Source organism: Paralichthys olivaceus, chromosome 6 (genome assembly GCF_024713975.1).
Source record: "Paralichthys olivaceus isolate ysfri-2021 chromosome 6, ASM2471397v2, whole genome shotgun sequence".
In the NCBI taxonomy this organism is placed as follows: Eukaryota; Metazoa; Chordata; class Actinopteri; order Pleuronectiformes; family Paralichthyidae; genus Paralichthys; species Paralichthys olivaceus.
The window spans coordinates 12,723,388-12,744,919 of NC_091098.1; the positions used below are offsets into that span (position 1 = coordinate 12,723,388).

General features: G+C 41.0%; 1 protein-coding gene across 20 annotated transcripts in view; it reads right to left on the reverse strand.

The window, feature by feature from the left end:
* The window catches only part of chl1a (cell adhesion molecule L1-like a), a 52,426-nt gene that overhangs the window by 28,188 nt on the left and 2,706 nt on the right, over positions 1–21,532 (reverse strand). For 17 of the 20 annotated variants that reach the window (XM_069527055.1, XM_069527048.1, XM_069527042.1 and 14 more), the window contains exons 2-10: positions 4,785–4,955; positions 4,249–4,357; positions 3,983–4,161; positions 3,747–3,875; positions 1,655–1,825; positions 1,312–1,350; positions 1,004–1,115; positions 440–621; positions 159–293 (exon numbers count right to left, since the gene is read on the reverse strand). In XM_069527055.1, the coding sequence (XP_069383156.1) occupies positions 159–293; positions 440–621; positions 1,004–1,115; positions 1,312–1,350; positions 1,655–1,825; positions 3,747–3,875; positions 3,983–4,161; positions 4,249–4,357; positions 4,785–4,866 (1,138 nt within the window). In that variant the 5' untranslated portion in view covers positions 4,867–4,955. Of the gene's footprint in view, positions 1–158; positions 294–439; positions 622–1,003; positions 1,116–1,311; positions 1,351–1,654; positions 1,826–3,746; positions 3,876–3,982; positions 4,162–4,248; positions 4,358–4,784; positions 4,956–6,863; positions 7,206–12,065; positions 12,218–21,532 lie in introns of those variants that run through there. The other 3 variants (XM_069527038.1, XM_069527050.1, XM_069527037.1) reach the window with 3 other exon arrangements.

A 21,532-nucleotide genomic window follows, 5' to 3' on the forward strand; every position in this document is an offset into this window, starting at 1 on the left:
TTTGAAGGCTAATGCTGATGGCAGCATTTGTAAGGATGAACTAAATTGATTGCTCAGAAACTTGGCAACAATTGTAAAAATATATTAAATCATCTGGTTTCAGCTTTTAAAATGCGAAGATTTGCAGCTTTATTTTATTTTATTTATTTCCCAGTCACCTTCGAACAATTCTCCGTTCCTCCTCCACGTTATGTCTGGCGGTGGTTTTCCGCTGACCGAGCACTTGATGTGAACATCTGACCCGATCACAGTCAGCTGGCTCTGAGGAGGCTCTGTCAGCCACTTTGGCGGCTCTGGGAGACATTAAGGAGAGTTGTGTTGGTCTGAGTCAAAACAGCTGCCATCCCTGTGTCAACAGCTTCCCCTTTCAAGCCAAAACAAATGAACTGACAGATAAAAACATTATATACACAGTGATCAGGCCCAGATGTTGACCTACCTTCCACTATGACATCAAAGTAGTGGACAGCCTCTCCAGCAGAGTTGTTGGCGATACACATGTATTTCCCCTGATCCCTCTCCTCTACAGCAGAGATGCTCAACAGCTTTCCAAAATTTTTCAATTTTGTCCGCCGAGGCAGCTTGTCCCCCATTTTGATCCATTTCACTGTCGGAGTAGGACTACAACATGAAACAATGACGTGTTATGACACATATAACTAGAATGGCACTCGGTAGAGCTCACACCTCTGCCAAGGCCCAACAGTCCCCTAATGAAACCACTTTTAAATGCACCTGGTTTTTATTCAAATTACACACATTCATAAATATCAGTCCTCCTAAACATGTCCGATTTTTTTTATCTACATGTCTGATCTGGATCCACACCAATATTGAATTGGTCCTTCTTATGCCCCACCGCTCTACAAAATTTCAAAGGAATTGGTTTAGTAGTTTTTGTGTAATCCTGCTCATCAACAGACAAACAAAACCACAGCATCCTTGGCAGAGGTAGTTCATCATGTTAAACCTATAATGTGGTTACTGTAGCATATATACATACACTCCCTCTGGTATGCACTCCAGCTGCAGCTCTCTCCCCTTCAACAGTATCTTCTCTGTCTGAACACCAGAGGGCAGCAGCAGGCCAGGTATTCTCACTGGGGGGGCTTCAGCTGCAGTGAACACAGAGAGACGACTTCATCACTCACGAGTCAATTTAATCAGTCCATCAAACTAGACACATGAGCTCCCAGTCGATATCTTATTTGCAGTTTTGTGCAACAAGCAAACCAACAGTGTTTCCTGTTCACATTGCAGAGAAATAGTTTTGATTTAAATTGTGGAGGCTGTGATGTGGGAATCACTCACCAGCATCACTGGCGTCAGCAGAATCGTTGTCAGGTTTCGCTGGGAAAAAAACAGAATGCCGTGAGAATAAAACGGGCAGTGATTGTTGATGCTTTGTCTTCGTCAACAAGTGTTTCTCAATCACAACACGTTTCCTGGAACATGACAAAGCAAGCCCTTCTCGGTATGCAGCAGAGGAATATCTTCATATCTTCATGTGATTTATTTTTAAAATCTTGATTGAAGCCAAAATGGGCGTAATTGATTTATCATTTGGCCTCGCAGGGATCTGTTATTGGCGTCATATCAAATAAGTTGGCTTAAATTAAAACTTTAAGCCAACAGGACTACTTTTCCAACTTACAGCTCTTGACCACGATGGCCATGGCGGTCTTCTGGATAATGGTGCGAATCATGGAGAAGGCGACACAGCAGGAGTAATCCTGTCGACTGTCTTTCTGTAAGGCGTTAGAGAAGTACAGGTTGCCATTGACGTCCATGGAAACCCTGTCATTCTGCTCAATGAGCTGGAGATCTGGAAAATAACATATGTGAATCAGTGATAAGCAATAAGTGGCAAAAATGTATGTGTCTAATGTCAACCCATGTTATCTTATCTTGTATCTATTAATTCCAGGCATCTGTCTGTCAGTCGGTCTGTTTGTCTGTCTGTGGAATGCATATCTTGATCTTACTGGTTTTACATTTGGCATGTGTATTGTTGACCAGCGTTCTGTAACATCAACATACAGTGAGTGACATTCTAAATCACAACAACAGCAGGTTCACGACAACGGCAACCACAACTGATTCTCCAGTTCGGGGTTCTGTGGACTGACTCTAGCAGCTGGTCTTTATTTGCTGCGGCTCAATTACTGCACTGTCACTTTTACAGTTCCAGAAAGAAGACTGCAACCAGCATCACCACCGGCAAACAGAACGAGCACTGCATCAGTTAATTGAATAGGACTTTAGACGACATGCATCCTCAAATAGATTCACTGGGTGCGCTAGAGAGAAAAAAATCGAGGGCGAAAATTACTTCAACAACCTCATTGAAAGACATCATAACAAACTGTAACACAGCAAAGGCTCATAGTGTTTCCACTGGACATTAATGGGAATGCCCTGAAGAGTTTCCTTGTGTAGTACAGAGCTAGTGAACTCATGTGCAGTTCACTTTAGTGCACTTCACTGTGACAGCAGATTGGTTTAGATCAAGCTATTATTTGAAGTTATGGGTCAGTGACGCTCTGTTTCAATCCTTCATCTCCCCATTCACAATATTTAACAGCTTTATTTATAACACAGCCTCCAGTCATTAATTGGTACATCGATGTACAAAGTAAACTCATTAACAGAATTTCCACCTCATGGTTGTAAAAATTCGCCAACCAGTCAGGTTGCAGTTTACATCCAAGTCCAGGTCTTATCGTATGGAGAAATGAAGATTTAGAAGGGAATTATGTGGATATTGTCATAATGAGCAAATGATGAGATCAGTAATCGGCAAAAACACATGTTGTGAGGTCTAAGTATCCTTAAGCTTTAACCACTAAATTAGTCGTAACTGAATATCAAATCAGTAATCAGTCCATCTTTGAGTCCAAGTGAATCTGTATTCCAAACTTGAGGAGATTTCCTCCAAGAATTACAAATATATCGAGTTCATAAGGTAAAATGTTCAAGTGAGCAAAAACTGTGTTTGTGAAGTTTGCAGTGATCATGACCTTTGACCATCAAAATCTCCAAGCACTGATTTGTCTGTACTGAAAAACTACGATATGTATCCAGTGATCTTTTAAAATGTTTGACGTATAAATTGTTGTGACAAGAATATAAATGTAATAGAAATATAAACTAAGACTAAATCAAACACAGACTATAAACTAACTTTAAACAAAATAGTCTTTCTGTCTGATATCGGCCTGTTTAATTGGATTTAGACCTTCAATTTATTTTTTTGTAGGTTCAGACCAAACTCCGCCTCTCTCCACTGAGCACTTCAGACAGAAGTGAGGTGACCTTCATCACAGTGAATCACTTTGTTTGGCACTGGTGGGGAAAATTATGCTGTGAGGTAAATCTTCAGTGAAAACACTATTTCAAATGTCACCAGCTACTTTTGTTTATATGGCACAAACTCAGGAGGCTGTGACACTAACACACCTCCACAGTATTGACTTTATACCCCAGAGCCCAGCACGACACTGGAGGCACTGATTGGGACATGATGCTTTATGAGTGTCTCACTCATGATCTTAAAATAAAGTTAGGATGGTTTGACAGCATCTTAAACACTCAATGACGCCCACTTTGTGCTGTGATAAGAAGGTGTGCAGAGGAGTGACGGTGGCTGGGATTTGAACGTTTGAGTCATTGTCCTCATTCATGCCATCAACCAACACACATCCGCCTTGTAAGTTAAAAGCATCAACAGTTATTTCTTGGCTCACCAACAGTCATCCAGTAGATCTGCACATCCATTAGACCCACACCCAGCGGAGGGTCACACTTCAGGATGATTGGCTCTCCCTCCTGAACAACAACCTGATCAATGTCCTCCTTCGGAAACTTAGGGATACCTAATCAAAATTAAAAAAAACAAAGAAGCACAGTTGTATGATGCCTCTAAAAAGCATTGGTCAGCAACTTTAATTACAATTGAGTTTACTGTGGGAAGATTACTTACTGGGAACAATCAGTTCAATCTCCTCTGTTATGGCAGTTCCCAGTTTGTTGAAGGCATAGCACCTGTATTTACCCTGAAACTGGGTGAGGTGTTTGTAGTGAAGCACAAAAGTTCCACCTGTTTTGTTTGTTGTGACGTATGGAGGAGTAAAGTCTTTGCCATCTCTTGTCCATCTGTATCTATGAGAGCAACATAAACAGGAGGTTTCCTTCAATCAATCTCTGATCAGTGATCAATGATTTGTGATCTGACGAGAGGTCACTTACTGTGGAGGTGGGTTGGCCCTGGCTTCACATCTGATGGCGACAAAGTCGTCGATGGGAAGGGCAATGACGGGACCTGAAGTGTGAGTTATAATGGTTGGAGGCTGCTCCACTAGAATATGAAGAAACATACACAGATGTTAAATATTGACATTATGTTGTGAAGTCTTGGAAAGCAAAGCAGCATAAGTGGGACAAATAAGGTGCTGTAAACAGACAGGGAAGTAAAATGGCTCACCAGGACTTGAATGCTAAACAAAGAAACCTCTGCTGCAAGAGCTGTGACTTAAACAATTTACTTTAAGTTGTGATTTGTTAGTCATTATTTTAAAAGCGCCTAACATTTATACACAGGCAGAATGGACAGTTAAAAACACTAACTAGCTAAAGATATAAACAGGCCTTCTCGTTATTTTACTCTGCACAAGATGAGGGGGAAATTTGATTTGTAAATAATGACGCATTTTACCTTCCATGTCAATCAAACTTTTCCTATTCTTTATATTTACTGGAGATCAAGTAAGCTAGTAACATCCTACCTTCCAGAGGGATACTGAGGCCTGCGACTCTGGAGGTCAAGGCCAGAAGCAGAACCATCTGAAGGCTCCCTGCCAACCTCATTCCCCTCCACTGGTTGTTGGAGACAGTCGAGATCAGGAAAACGTTGTCGATCTGCTGGCGTCACTTGGAACTTGTAAGGCACAGAGGACCTGGAGGAGTCAGCATAAGACCAAACAGTGTAAGCCACCGGTTCACTAGTTCAGTTATCTGAACTTAAAGACCAGAAGTAAAATACATAAATGTGATCTGACAGCACTAAAATCCACCCAGTGTTTTTTTTTTCTCTGATAATCCAAATGAAAATAATTTTAAAAGGATTCTGTGCCTCAGGGGAAGAAAGTGCTCTTTCTGATGTTTGGCAAGAACATGTAGATTAGCAAAAGGGCATTTACTAAATAAATGTTAAGTGAAAGGCAGAGCTATCAGCAAACGACTCTATTCCTTCAAAATTAAATACTTAAAAATCTTGGAAAGAGAATAATTAAATTTCAGCGATTTACTCTACTACTATCTTAGATTTCCCATGAATAAAAAAGAGGAAATTAAATGCTCTGTAATGAGGCTCCTCCAAAGAACTTGTACTTAACTTATGCAACATTTCCCAATGATGACACAAGCTATTTCATGTCAATTGCCCCTGATTGTTGTGATGTCGTAGCTCAGTGCAGTAGAGCACTTGTCTGGAGATTACCCTTTGAACTGTGAAGCCTGGGTGGTGGCATCGCATGGCAGGCTTACAGTAAACCCGGCTGGCACAAAAGCTAAGCCGCTGTCTGCTGCGATGGCTAGATCCAAGATGGCAGACTATAAATTGGCCTAAGCCTGTCAGTATTTCACGGCTTAGTTCTCTGCAGTGCTGAGACGGTGGCGGCAGCACCGGCGATGCCAAATGGGTTCACCCTCCAGCTAATCCTGCAATCGAGGAGAATGAAGGCAGGGTGCTCCAGCAGTCATACAGTACACTGCTTAACAATGACTGAGTGTGGCTCGGGGTTGTTCTGAGGACACAGGGCTGCATGTGTTGCCTGGTCTTAGTGAAAAAAACGGTTAATGTGGTAATTGTTGTAGACTAGATTCAGGATTAAGCTGCTTGACTTTGGAATCAATTAAACAAATTGAGAGATTGCAGCAAAGTATTATTTGAAATAAGAAGTTAGTGGGAATTGGATTGAATGCTTCACAGAGCTGGTTAGACATTTGTTCTGGTGGAGTAAACATTTATTTTATGTTGTAATAAAGCTGTAAGCCTCTTTCATTCTAAGTCTCACACAGGGAGGCACACACACGCCCACAAACACGTGCATGTGGATAAAGGCCAACAGCACTATCACACAGGTAAAGAAACTGAAGTGAGAGGGTTGTGATTTAAGTCACTGACAGAAACCACATCAGAATCCCGGTTGAGTGGGAGGCCCTCACTCGTCCAGTGACATGAGAAGTGGGCCACAGTTGTTTTCATCCTGACAACACAGCGACAGCCGAACGGGCAACTTTCATTCATGTGCAGAAAATCCAGCGCCTTGGTGCACACTAAAAGAGCCATGTGGGTTAGGTTAAATTACTAAACTGTGTAAACGCACGTGGAGAACTGCAAAACCTGCCACTTTGAAGAGAACTCAAACAAAGCTGACGCAGGCTGTTTAAAAGGGAAAATCTTCAGAGCGTAAAATGGGGTGGAGTCCCTGTGTAAACACAAAACAAAGCATTTGTTTTGGGAGCCGAGGGATCTATTACCTGAACACATGGCAGATCATAGCCTCGGATCTGTAGAGATTATGTTTTCTAAGCCAATGGTTAGCCAGAGCACGACTTCACCACTAATCCCTGCCAACTCACATTGTACACAATGACTTTAAATGTCTTTAAACTGAAACTTAGCGTAAACAACCTCACACACACCAGAACCTACACAGACTATATGTGTGGCTGCAAAGTAAAGATTGTTAAATAATGCAGAAATAATCTGTGCATTCTACTCAAACACACTTACAGTGCAGAGAGAAATCATCCCCTGGGATTAATAACATCAAACTTTTCATCTAGTGACTAGTACTCACTCTTTTTTGAGTCATTCTACATCTTGGATCCACCTCCTGCAGAGGCCGGTGGAGGCAGCAGCTCTACAAACCCATAGAGAAAGTGCAGGACAGAAACCATCAAGGAGTCATTGCAATAACTCTCTCTGAGCCAACATCTCTGACATGTCCTTCCTCCTCCAGCCACCTAACGTTGCTCCTCTCCTGGTTCACGGACACGCCTCCCCGCCCGCCCCTCCACTCAAGCGGCTAAAGAAGCGACAGGAGACTCACTGACGTGACATATGTCACCAAAGCCTCTCACTTGGCAAAGAGGCTCTCTAAGTCTGTGACAATGAGTGGGACAAAGCCTGCACTGCAGGGCGACTCAGTGAGTATTAAAGAATGGGCGGAGAGGAAGTACAGGCATGCCTCTCCCCCCTCTCTCTCTTTTTCTCTGTCCCCTTTTGCTTTGATTCCTCCATCCTGTCCTCCACATACTACGCACGCCCATTTACACCCTGCTCCGTCTCAGTGATCTTAATGCAATGTGTCTTAGCTCCATTGAAAAGGGAAGGGAGTCATCTTATCTCACGAGACCAGAGCTTTTGTGAAAGTGTACTTTCAATACCATGCATGCAGTGCTCCAGGGTATTGATACAGATGGAGGCTTGGGAAAACTTGCTTGAAATAGACATGATGTTGATGGAAGGCCAGGATCTTTAGATACAGGATTTGGATTTTCATTTCAAATGTTTCTAATCCATTCAACATGAAGCTGCTCCATCAACTTAAATGCCCGTTTTATGTTGTAGAGGGCTCCAGTATTAGCTGTAATTCTCTAATTATGACCCATTATAATCTATGGAGCACGTTTGTGTCCCAATCTGTACTGTATTGGCAATAATGGGAACTGTACATAATTTGCTTATGGAGACATAATGACCCTACCAATAGACTAAGGAACACTTTGCAGGGTCACTCAATGAGCAGGACACTCACTGCCCAGTGAATCAAAGCCTGACATGACACTGATATGACCTAACTCATGATATTTCTAAATGCTAGAAAAAGTGAAGAGTGACTCTTTCTGGCCTTATTGTTATTGTGACATCACACATATTTGAACAGGAATGCAAACCGGAGATGTACTTTACACGCAATGTTTTGTCAGACACTGCTGGGAGCAAACACATCTGGACAACAGAAATACTGACCAACACACATAGAGTGACAATGTAAAACTCTAGTCCACTGTCAAATTCAGGACAAATTCAGAGAGCAGAAGAGGAGCAAAGCTTTGCTTGAAGACTCAGTTGCAACAGTTAAGAGGAGCTTTAAAGTCAAATCCACTGTCCAAAGTCAGAAAGGTTGAGACGAACAAGGCTCATACGAGAGCTCTGCTGGGAGACACTCTCCTCGACAGATACACATCTTCCTCCAAAGTCATGATTAAAGAGTGGACGTTCATGGCAAAGATGTGTGAGTAAAAAAAAAATCGATCTTCAGGAATCTGAGCACACAGTTGCTTTTCTCACACTAAAACTGGACGTGGCAATGGAGAAACTGAACCAGCAGAAACAATGTCAGGACCTTGGTGAGGAGGCTGTAAACAGGATGTAAACAGAACTGAGTGTCTGTGCCACTGAAGGACATCACAGTTTATCAGTCTGCTAAACATGACAGATTTTTTTTTTCATCAAAAATCCTGGATCCTCCCACTGATAAAAAAAATTCCATCAACTAAGCTTTTGACTAAGCTCATACTGTCCTTCATCTTTCACTTTGAAATCAGTGACTGACTTGCCTCAAGTCACTGTGAGAGCAGAATGGCTGGATACCATTACGCCGTCCATTGTTGTCATCACTTCAAATGGATCTTTTTCACGTTAAAGAGGGGAGTGCTTATTTAAACACAGACAAAGAAGCCCTGGAGGCAAAGTCTAACGGACTCACATGTTCACTCAGAGCTTGACGAGCTGTGTAGATGTGGGGCCATGTGCACAAAAGCTTAATGTAAATCAAAAACCAACAGCTGTAACATGACCAAACATGCATTGTCAGGCCAAAGTAAACATGCACATATGGACACCTGGTTGTGTTTTGTGAGAACTGGTACAAGCAAAGCTACAACCAAGAGCAAAAGAGACTGAAAATATACTAACATCTCTAATACATTACATAATGTAATTGAATTATCATGGTTACTATATATCTCAGACAGATGGTCAGTAACACACATCTTAGCTTTGTGGAATATGTCTTCACCTTAAATGCTGCATGTTTCCTGTTTGTAAAGTAACCGTAACTTATATTGTACAAATACAGAATAATGTTAAACCTTAGAAGAGGAGGCTGGTGTGGACATGGACGTGGTCATGCTAAGTTTGACATCCCAAATCAAACAGGAAGCTAGTATTGGCTGTAAAATTATGCTAAATGAAGAAATGTGTTTCAAATTACATATATTAAATAAATATACCAAAATACTTCATTTTCAAAGTAGCTTATCATAGTTTTGACAATTAATCACAGCTTACTAATGAAGAGATACCCACATACAGAAATAAACGAAAACACATTGGAGGAGAATACACAGGATTTTGAGTATTGTGTTTTCAAGGTCTCCGCTCATGAATGTTAAACGTGAATGTTAAAACAAATGAGAGACAATCTCATTTGTGGATTCCAACTTCACATCTCCACCAACTTCTCAGTGTCCTGTGGTGACTAACTTAAAAGGCAGCTCTGCCCTTTGCCTTTGTCACAATCCATTTCCTCTGAAACAGTCCTTTGCCTCCGGTGCTTTCTGATAATTACAACTTCTTTACTTCTGTCTTGCTGCAAAGCTCACATACAATCACATAGCAATTACAAAATTCCTTTCAGACAAACGTGCGAAAAGCTCGACAAACATGATCATTGGGCTACAATATGTGTGCGCGTGAGTGTTAATTAAGTTAAGGAAAACTATGATCAAACATGATCTTCAATTACCTTTTGTTCCAGGATTAGGAGAAGGCAATGACGAGATGATGCCATCATCATTAAAGAATACCTGTGACCAGGTCCTCATACAATATTGTTGGTGAAAGAAGACGAAAGAAAATGTTTTTTTTTTAAATAAAAACTTTTCTTAAATTCCTCTTTATTTTTGTTGAGCAAAATGGAGATGGGATTGGAACTTTTCAATATAACTGAAACACACTTTGAATGGCTCCACTACAACCAAATTATTTTCCAACCATGAACATACTGACAACAGTGGTAGGAGATCATATAACGTACAGTGAGGGGAAAAACGGGACTGGAACAAAACAGGTTGACATTAGGACCCACTTTATACATAATGCCTGAGAGTGGGTGTGTAGATCCGTTTCTGCCCTATGGCAAAAACCGCTGGGAAGAAAAACATAAAACCTGAGGAAACACCCTCAGGCACATCACTTAATGGAAGTAACTTAACGTTAAGATGTCAAATAAACCTACTTTAATGTTTAAGCCATATTAAGCCAACTACTGAATACAGTGCTGTAATATTAGCATCCATAAGCATCTTACAACAACAGGACATTTCTACATTGCTCGCAGATAAGGGAAAAAGGCAGTTGCATCGATGTTTAACTACAGTCAACCTAATTGCCATACATGCTTTAGGAACGCAGCTACATGAAGTCCAGTCTGTGTGCAGTAGGTAGCTGTTGAGTGTTTAGCTTCCTCAATGTGCAAACAGGTTCCAAATACTTTCTTGTCACCTGCTTGAATTGAGTACTATCTATTATAAGAACTGACCATTGTATGGTGTATTTTTTTTCTTGTTACTCTCTTATTGACTCATGTTTTAAGAGTTACATTTATGTCAACTAAAACTAGACAAGTCCCTTTAAATTCAGTCTAGCAGCATCAAATTGCAGATGCTCATAGATATCTCTTATCTGAATAAATCAGATTTTTTTCATCAAGATTCATGAATTGAAAAATTTGGAGATGTCAAAAAGGGCTGATGCAACCGAATGTGAAAACAGTTTCCTTTGTCGGGAGCCACCCTAACATTTAATAGCTTATTTTTAGACCCATGTCCCATCCTTCCACCAATTTTCATGGAAATGTGTTCTGTAGTTTTTTTGGTAATCCTGCTCGGCAACAAACAAACAGAACAACCAACCGGACAGGGGTGAAAACATAACCTCCTTGGGGGAAGTAAAATAAAAAAAGGGTGAGGTTGACTTCATATGACTAAAAGCTAAGATAGACTTTTTATTAAAAGTAGCAGACAAAATGAACATGTGTGTAATGAGTATAATCAAAGAGGGCGGAAGGACGGGACACACCTATGTCTATACTGTAACTCTATAACAACGGCAGCTGATGTTGTGACCCATTATTGAGTCTTTTACATTCTCGCACACAGTTTGAAATCACAATAGAGACTATTACAGTGAGTGTGCGAACCCATGCAACGCTGCGTGTGTAGACACTTAACGTACGACTGCACGCCCCAAAGAAACATATCATGACAAGCTTTGCTGTCAACATACACAATGACAGGAATGATTGAGAGGGTTCCCACCATGCACATAAAGCCTGCTGGGACTTCCAGCCTGTGAGCCAGCCGTCAGAAGACAAACTCTTTTCATAAGCAAATACTTGAGGGCTTTTACAACCAACACTTTCCCCTGCCTAGTGCCTAGTGAGTTGGGTTATTTAAGGTCTCATTTGGAATTAGGTGATAAATATAAATACAACCCAGGCTTCACAGTTTTCACATTCTTTTAGTTTAATCTACAGGTTTGGGGACAGAAGAGTGAAACCTCAAAAGCACATAAATCAGTATTGTGGCTTTGAGGAATGTGGGTCTGTATGTGCCTCATGTGTAGTTTGTGTGTATTACTGGTAGAACTGATGTGGTTTCCATCCATAACCTTGACCAGATGTCAGATGATGAGCGACGTAAATCATTCCATCCCTAGAGATGTTCATCAATAACATTCTATGTGGTGAATCCCACTGATTAATACAAATAATCTAAATGCAATCTACATCGTCTTCTTTAAAGGCTATGTATGATTGCTGTGTTTATCAGTAGATGAAGAATTGTCTTCTTCTTTGAAGAATTCTGTTCAGAACCTTCCTGAAAAAATCCTCATTGACAGATCGTGTGAGCAGAACAGCCTACAGCCATGTTTACCTCCAAACACATCAAGATTTGAAAATCATTAAGGTCATAAAAAAAACTCTGCTTACCTTTAAGGTCAGTGCATCTTTCTGTCATCACATTTCAGCGAAGTGACAAACTACCTCTGTGTCAGTCCCCCGAGCACTTTGACAAAGTAGTAATCATTTGAGGCTGGAATTCACGCAAACAGCTCTCTGACACACTTCAGACTCATCCACATCAAACCTGTGCTTCCAGTATTATGTAAAGAGGCAGGAGCGCTACACCTTTACAAACAGGTTTAAAGCCAAGCATGTAGTAACTTATATTTCAAAACTTTTAAGTGCACCAACAAAAGTGCTGCAAAGCATATAGGCACACAAGGTTAATGGAAAAATCATTAGTATTTGAGTACTTCTGCCTTGTGTTTTCATTTCTTGCACCACTGCCATGTGGTTTATTCCACCTAAAACTTGTTTTTGTACTTGGTACCCTTCAGCACATCACATGCTCACTCACTTTCTAATTGTTTCAGTGGTTTCAATCCTCCAAATGTTATGTTTGCAGGGCACATGTGTGGAGGTTTGTGGTGGTGTGTTGTTCATTGAAGGGCCACCCAGCCTCACTCAGGTGGAATGACACATGAAGGGTTGTCTCTCTAAACAGCAGCTAGCCTGGCACGCAAACAAAGCATGCCATTAAACACACATCATAAGGCTTGTGTATTAAAAAAGAAACCAAGTTCCTGTTCTCGACGACTGCGTTATCAGACACGTTTCCTGCCTTATATAACACGATAATACTCTAAATTCGCAAAAACTGGATTTCCATGAAAAAAAAAAGAATAAATAAATAAAGTCCGCAGAGTGAGGATGACTAATGTACAGCATGAATCACACCAGAAATATGTCCCTTGTTGAAGTGACGAGTGGCAGAGTGGCATTCAGGAGCTTAATCAGTTTGCCGCAGCCAACAGCACGGAGGGAGACAGAGTGGAGACAAGCAGTCACACTCAGCTACCCTCCCTTACAACACCGAGGTCACAAGAAGACCTCTTCACACCTTCCTTCACCCTGACACATTGTTCATCGCAGTTGCAGAAGAGGCAGATAAGCGAGCAGCGCTGCGCTCCGTGCTCCAAACTTAGCTGGTAATTAGTTTAAGGGATAATCTTGAAGGCCTAAAGCGGTATTTTGTTAGGTTGGTGGACTAAAAAGTACCATTTGCAAAAGACTTCAAATATAAACACTATTTGGATTATAGTTGAAAATGTACTTTTGTTTGATGTCAATTCAGACAAATTTAAACATCAACACGAACACTTGAAGTTTGCCCACGTACTAAAAACAACCAATTTTTGTTATGAGTGCCACGGTGGTTCAGTGCTTTTCACTGCAGTCCTACAGCAAGAAGGTTTCATGTTCCTATCCCAGCTTTCTGTGTGGAGTTTGCATATTCTCGTTGTGTCTGCACAAGTTTTCTCTTGGTATTCTGGCTCCTTCCCAAAGTCCAAAGACATCAGGGTTATGCCCAGATCACACTGGGTTTGTTTTGTTTTAACGCTGATCTGCAGCATCTCGCTGATATGTTGTCCACGCAGGTGTGAGAGCTGCTGCGTGAGGTTTCTGGGATGACTTCTGTATTTTCTCAAATAAATGTAGAATTATGTACTCGATGAAATTCCAGGACTGTAGGATATGAAGCCGTGCATCTTCCAGACCTAAAATAACAATCAAAACCTTGTAAAAATAAATGAATAGATTGAGTCAATAAAAGCGCAAGAGTGCTTTCACTTTGAAACAGGTACAGGAAGTGTTCCAAATATTTATGTTTGGGACATATTCAACAGATACACATTAAAGCTGTTGTGAAAGATCATTTTCACTGTCTGTTCCGGGACAGGGAAAAATAGGTGACATCCCAAGTCTCTAGAGGAACTACACAGCTCACAAGGGTAAGATTTGTCAGTGAGACTCTAAATTGTCCATATGTGTTGATTGTCTCTCTATCATGTCCCTGTGATATGCTGCCGGCCTGTCCTGGGTGTACACTGCCTCTCGACCCTCAAAGAATTAGCAGGATGGACAGACAGATGGAGGAATGGATGGATGGATGGACGGAGGGATGGATGGATGGATTTTTGTCATAGCCAGTCCCTCCTCAAGTGTTTCGGAAGTTTGTTGATGACGTTTACATTCGCATCACAGCCTCCATCTTTCATTTATTTTTAACAATGACTTCCATCTGGTTATTTGCTCTGGGTAGACAACCTATAAATACAACACTGGCGTATGTGTGTATGTGTCTATTTGTGTGCTGGATTAGACAAAGAAACATGAGACACTTTGTGAATTCAGTTTTTATAATTCTTGTCGTTACGAGGGATTTACCCCTGGGAGCTTCAAATGCAGAGGAATTCATCTCATATTCTTTTTGCTTAATGGATCAAGTGGGTCATGATGGGTCTACTTTTCATAAGCAGCTCAGTCTGAGCTTTATAAATTCATCAAAGGTTCATACCAACTAAAATGATTTGTGCCCAGACAATGTTCAGGTCTATAATCGATAAACCTGTAAACAGACCTACTCACTTAGTTATAATACTACAAGACCTACACTACTGTTCTTCTCTTAGGTGAGGAGGGTAAGAAAGAACTGACAATAACAGCCACCCATGGAGCAACAGACCCCGTGTAGTTAGTGACAAGTTGTGATAAATGCCATCTTATGATGTTTAGAAATAACAGCTGTTGTTCGATCCATGGGATTAACATTCATCTCCACAGAGCTTAGACAAAGAAAGTAATGAGGGCTCTCTTCAGTGCGAGACCTGTCTGATCTTGCAGCGTGCACACACCACTGTGAACACTCTCTCTGCCACACGCCCTGTAAACACAGAAAACAAAGTCTGTGGATCATGTCAGTCCTCAAGCTTTAGATAGACTCAAAGAAAAGAGGAAAACATAGGGTGTAATTTTTCTGTCACTTCTGTCATTTTGAAAAAACGAATTTGAGGGCTTTCCACAGCACCTGCAGCCTAGTTTCTGATTAATAAGACAGAAAAAGATGACATCTTTCCACTGTAACATCTGTTTGCCCCAATGAGAAGAGTTTAAAAATAGACTCTATAGTATCTTATAGTCTATGAATATCTGTGCACATATAAAATGATACCCTTTAATCACTGAAATACAGGGTAATAATAACAAATGATAACATGATCTACAGAAGAGATTTTCACAATTCTAGATGGGATGAAGAGAATCAATGTGGTTCCTTCATGATAATGAACTGCGGGAATTCTCTTAATTACTGAATGCTTTCTGGAATTAAAAACCAGCAAAGGCAATTTATCTGGCATCTACTGCATTAAAAAAAATCTTCATGCTTGTGAGAAAATCTCCAGATAATATATTTATATATTCACCTATGTATGATTAGCTGGCAATTAGTGGGGTTTTGAGGCATCTGCTGCAACATGTCAAGAGAATAAGACTCATGAGTCATCTCAACGTGTTCCCTCAAAGCTATTACTCAATATTGTAGTAGCAAGGGCTCATGATACAAAATAAATCACATAGGTAGAAACCTTTTTCAAAATTAAAAATGAATTGAACAACAACATATACTGAACCATGTGAACCAAAATGAATAAAATAACTAAGCCATAAGCCCTTTCAGACATGAACTCTAGAGAGTGTCCGCACAATGAGGTCCGGACTTTCTCGGGACAACAAAGTGAGAGTTTTCAGGTCACAATGAACCCTCCGGAGGATCTCCCGCTGTTTTCTCACATGAGCTCATTCAGACATTATCCAGAGTTTTTACTAGCAGGAGAAACACGGAGAAAGTCCAGAGAATGTCAGAAGATTATTAGAAAAAAGTTCAACCTCAGGTTCATCCTAATTAAAGAATGACAAGTGGTAGATAAAATATGTTACTTTGACATCACTAAAGGCAGCTACAGCATTTCACAAGCTGCTCCTGGCAACTGACTCCAATTTCCGATTTCCTGCTTGTTTGAGCCAATGCTGCCTGAGGAGACTCATCAACTTCATTGGTCTAAATTACAATTAGGGCAGCTACCATAGGACTTGTACCTTGCATCACCCTGTGTGAGTGATAGCCTCACCACTGTCCAACACAGGCCCATGACAGGGGTATCCCTGTGAAAGTGTCAGGGCCTTGCTTCATTAGCATTTCTGGAACCCCATGAATGAATGTGTTTGTTCTGGTCTGTGCTCCCATTTGAAAGGGTCCATTAAGGAGTGTTTTAGGGGTTCTACTTTGTTGGATCGGATGTTTGGGAGCTGGTGTGTGAAGGGAAGTGCAAAAGCAAAATAAAAATTCTGAATGACATGTGGCCCAAATCAATCTTTATGCAGATGATAAACTGCTTTCTGCTTGTGTACAGGTGGGCCACATAACAAGTGAAAACATCAGTCAGGTTAATGGATGTTTCACTGAATATGTTGGTAGGCTGAACTCTGGTCTCACATTCAGAGCCAAACATCCCCTTGAGGCAAATCTGCTAACTATCAATTATCAAATACCGAAAAGGTACAGCGAGGAGTAAGGAGGACATTCGGCATTGAAATATTGCGGTAAAAACTATTTAAAAAACTTAAATAACTCAGAGATTAATTCAAGACTTCCAGACTGCTCGGTCTATTCTAACATTTGATTGGAGTTGGCTCTAAACTAATTGGCATGATGAAAGAAGTCGTCAATGTAGCTGCAATATGTCAAAATCAATTAACCAAAATAACATACAGCTTGCATATCATAGCTCAGTAGTCAACATGAAATATCATTGTATATTAAAGCTAACTTATCTCTGTTGGGATTCTTAGCCAGCCTTATGTTATTTTTGAGGTTTTCAATCTCAGAATTGGAATATTTCAATATCTTTGGTCTAATAATTAGATTAACTGATTTAATATAATGCAAATCATTGTTTTCAATGTTTATTTATGATATATTTAGGCTAATTGGGCTTCTAGGTAGAGCAAACTCAGTGAACTGTGTCATTTTGTTAATCTAGAGGTAACTGTCAGATTTATTTTACCCCCATGACAAATCAATTTGTTGAAGAGGAGATACAATTTTAGTTGACGAAGATTTTCTTTGGTTGACTACAACTCTCTGCACATGAACACCTGCCGTTAAGACAGAACACACACATCCACTTGTGTAAGATTATTGTTAGGAAGGTTGTGACCCCGAGACCCAATGAAAGTTTGTGAGTGCGTGAGAGACGATTACATACAGAGGGTGAGAGGGGGGAGTTTGGGGGGTAATATCTATGGCACAGGAGAGAGAAATCCATGGGAATTCAGCTCATTAGCATATGAATCAAATTCCAGCAGCAAGAAAAAAACGACAGACATTCAGTCCAGAGCCCGTTGTTAGGAATACCAGCAGTAGATGAGCAAAATCATAGCACTGAGTACAAGGGTCAAAGTTAATCCTCCCATGGTGAGCTACAAAAGTAGAGCTAAGAGTTTAAGAGGCCTGGGGAAAATATGATAACGATGGAACAACATATATTACCATGACACACTGTAGGAATTTAAACAAGCTGGTACAGCTCAACTCAAACATGTGCAATGTGATGAGCAGAGGGCTGAAAACAACTGAGAATATTGCTTCTAATAGTTACATACATTGAAGAACTAATGAGCAAAAGCCATTTCTTATTATTTTCTTACTTTTTATAGCAAATTAATCAAGAAAAGTATCAGCAAATTGACCAAAGATGAAAATAATCATTATTTGCAGCCATAGATCTACACTTAAAAACCCAGATCCAGATAATGATCTACTTTTGGCAGCTGTATAAGAAATTAAACTAGAACATTTGGTTTAAGAGGAAGGAGAGAGGCCCTGAAAGAGAAAGATATGTATAAAAGCTGCATTTTGATAACATGATCCAGGTTGGTGAGAGATTGACAGACTGCGGCGCCCATAATTAACCTTTACAACTTTGCGTGTCCCTCCATTTTGTAATGTTTACTTTTTACTACTGCACATTGATTCTGTATTTACAGTATAGTTATAGTATACTTATTTTGTTGATTTAAAATATTTTACATAAGCACAGGCGTCCAGTATAGTGACTAAAATTGAAAATGAATATATGACGAATAAGTCTCATAAGGCAAATAATTTGACTACATTCCTTCCAGTGCTCTTCTTACCTAAGTAAAGATCTAAGTACTTCCACCACAACCATCCACTTTACTGTATATGGTAGTGATGAATCATGGAACACCTTGTAAATGCTACACGTCAGCAGCAGCACTGAAAGAGACCTGTTTTTATTAGTTTTTCATGGGGACCTGTCGTGACTCATGCAGATAAGCCTTACCACGAAGTAACGTGTATGAACATGGAAGCTATGCATCACAGCAAAATTCTTTACTCATTCTTTACCATCAAACACAGAAGGCTTCTTATCGTTAGCCTTTGTTTCCACACACATGCGTGTCAACTGTACAGTCTGTCTGATGGTGTTAATGTGTGGCATGCCCTGATATTGAACTCGCTTATATTATCTTGCTTCCTCGTTACAGGTTCTAGGACCAAAACAAAACAGAGTGTGCAGTGATCCACTAAGAAATCTACAGGAGGTGACCACACACTGAGAGGATGTTTACTTCATAGTCTTGCTACGGGGACATGCTGTCACTGTCAACAAGGCAACACACTGTATATGTCACACTTTATTTCTGTAGTTCTGTCTCAAAGTGAGTGCCCCGAAAAGAGAGGTCCTAACAGTGAGGGCACTGTTCAAAATCTAGAGTCCAGATGAATCCCGCAAAGACTGTTTCAAGTGCCAGCAGACCATGTTACTCACTCACTAGGAGGAATGCAACCTATTGTCAATAGAACTGGTGCAAAAGCTCCTGAAAGTGCAGCACAGGGGGGGGTGGAGGGAGGCCGAGGACAGCATACGTGACCGCCCTCAAAGCCAGATCATCCCGTTCTTCCCCTGCTCTCTGCAGAGACTTCAGTCGCACCAATTCAAACAGGGAGCAAAGTTATTTGTGCCCCCTGTGGGGGGCGTTGATTTCACCAAGCAGTTGCCGGCTGGAACGGTCATGACCTTTGCTCTCGGTTGTTAGGAACAGCCAGAGCCCACAGGCAAAAAGCCAGACACCATGGTAACCAGACCGCCGGCCTCGAGTCTTACTGAGAATTTTCAAGAAATTTCCACAGGATACGAGTTTGATCCCCTGATGGCTGAGCGTTTGATCGTTAACAAATTTGTCAACAAATGAAGACAGACAGGACAGACAGGCTGAAGACACAATCAGTGTCTGACAGCGACCCCTCTATTTTAAGCCACGGTGTTGACTGTGGTGAGTTCCTGTGTCAGTGAGCCCTGTAAATATTTCACAAGCATTCCAAACGTAGACTGGCAGTCCTGGGAGCAGAGCAATACATTTCCTCACTGAATACACACATCGCTGCTCAACCCATTAAGTTTCTCTTTCATGGTCGTCCTCTGATCAAAGTCGACCAAGCATCCTTAAATTACTGCGATGGAGGTGGAGAAGGGATTTCTGCGTGTCCTTTTATGGCACAGAAGCAGGGAGTTACTACACGGACTAAAACTCACAGCAGGAAGGACCATGGGAACGACACAGCAGAGCCACCTGCCATCTCTTATCAAACGCTAACATTCTCCTTTATATTTCTTTTGTACTGTAGACTGTGCACATGATGGACAGTGCTACTGGAGACTGGATCTACTACAAAAACATGCAGTGGGACCAGTTTGCACAAGGAAATTATGCACACGTGCAAAGATCAATTATGACACCGACAGCTGCTATCTTACGTTCTCGAGAGCAGATTCAGAAGTGCACAGATCGCTTAATATATTCATGTAGATAATCTTCTTAAACAGCACCTTAACACTTAATCCACAAGAGTGCTTTCTCTCAGACTATTGATATGTAAAATAAGTGATTACTGTGCCTCTCCACAAAAGCAAACACTGTCACATTTTGAAGATATTTCACTACGGCGCTCGAGAGTGCTCCTTCCCTCATTTGTAGCAATTTGTGAATGACTGACTGAGATTGTAATGTGAAATTCCAATGAGAATTATTCCACCAGCATTTAGAGAGCTTTGCACATTCAGTTATTTTAGCATGTCGTGTCTTGTTTAACTCTATCTTCTGGGAAACCTTTTGATTGCTCTGCATGAAGCAAGTTACTGCCAGTCTGATGTGGTGAGTTGTGGCACAAAAAGTTGGTTTTTGACATGTTTCTCTCCTCTCCCATACTGAGCCTTTTCAATAAAATTCCAACAAAGATATTTATCCCCACTGGCTTTCAGCATTTGATGAAAACTAATCCACATGTTTATCTTTCTGAAATCATGGTGACACAAGTTATTTGCAATGTGCAGTTTGAATTCCTTCATGCAGTGGCTGCACATTAATGGCAGATTGCTGTTTGTTATAAGTGACTGGCAATGAGTTAAACTCTTCCCAGCGCATTACTGATTGTCTGAAAAACTCACCCCCTGCCAGGTAAGGCTCTTACACTGCTCTGTCTGCTCCTGGTGGATAACAATGAGCTGATCATATGCTGACAGCAGCAAAACGTATACTCTTGTTCTGTCACTACACATTTAAGCCATTTTCAGACATGAACTCCAGAGGATGTCCACAGAATTGCGTTCAGACTTTTTCCAGAGTTTGCCTTTAAGAGCACAGCAGGAGGTTCTCCGCTTAGAGACATTCACAATGACACAGAAATCTCTGGAGTGTTTAGGTGAGGGGTGGTGCGGCAGGACGATGCAGAATGTAACGGATACATTTCGCTGCGGAGATCACGTGTTTACGTTTACACCACATCAACACCATAGACTGTATATAAAGAGATTCACACCAGCGTCGGCCCTCATCAACAAAAACTCTGTCTCCTCATCAGTGTCTTCTACGTATATTGCCCCGTTTCTTTCAACACGCCCCGGCTGCTCACGTTGCATCCTGCTGAGAATCTCAGTCTTTACAAGGGGGCTGGCTGGAGAAGCTCCAGAGAAAGTGTGGAGCCTTTCACTCTGACATTTGCATTCTCACATTCAGCCCTCCTCTGAGTTCAGTTGCTTTATCAGCCTTTCAGATCCATCCAAAATATATAACAATGTTTATGTTCCTAAAATAAAGAGTAGTTTTGTGTTTATAACCTGTGTAACATCTGGTTTCGACTTGGAACTGCAGCACACAGAAAAAATTGTAAAACTCTTCTGACAGGCTCCAATTATACAATTACATTGGTTGCTGAGAGGTGATTATGTCTTCTTTTTCTCAGGAAGCCAAACGAGATAGGTGGAGACAGCATGGCTGGCATGTGGCAACACATGCTGGATACAACTGTCGCAGGGTGACGAGGTGAGTGTTCAACCTCTGAAAAAGTCGCAGTAAGTGATTAACTGTAGGGCATGTTTACATTTATGTTCTCTCATTGTTACCACTGGGGAGCTATTTGCTTTGGAAAGTTTTGATTTCTATTTCACGGTGTCAAAGCATTATGACAT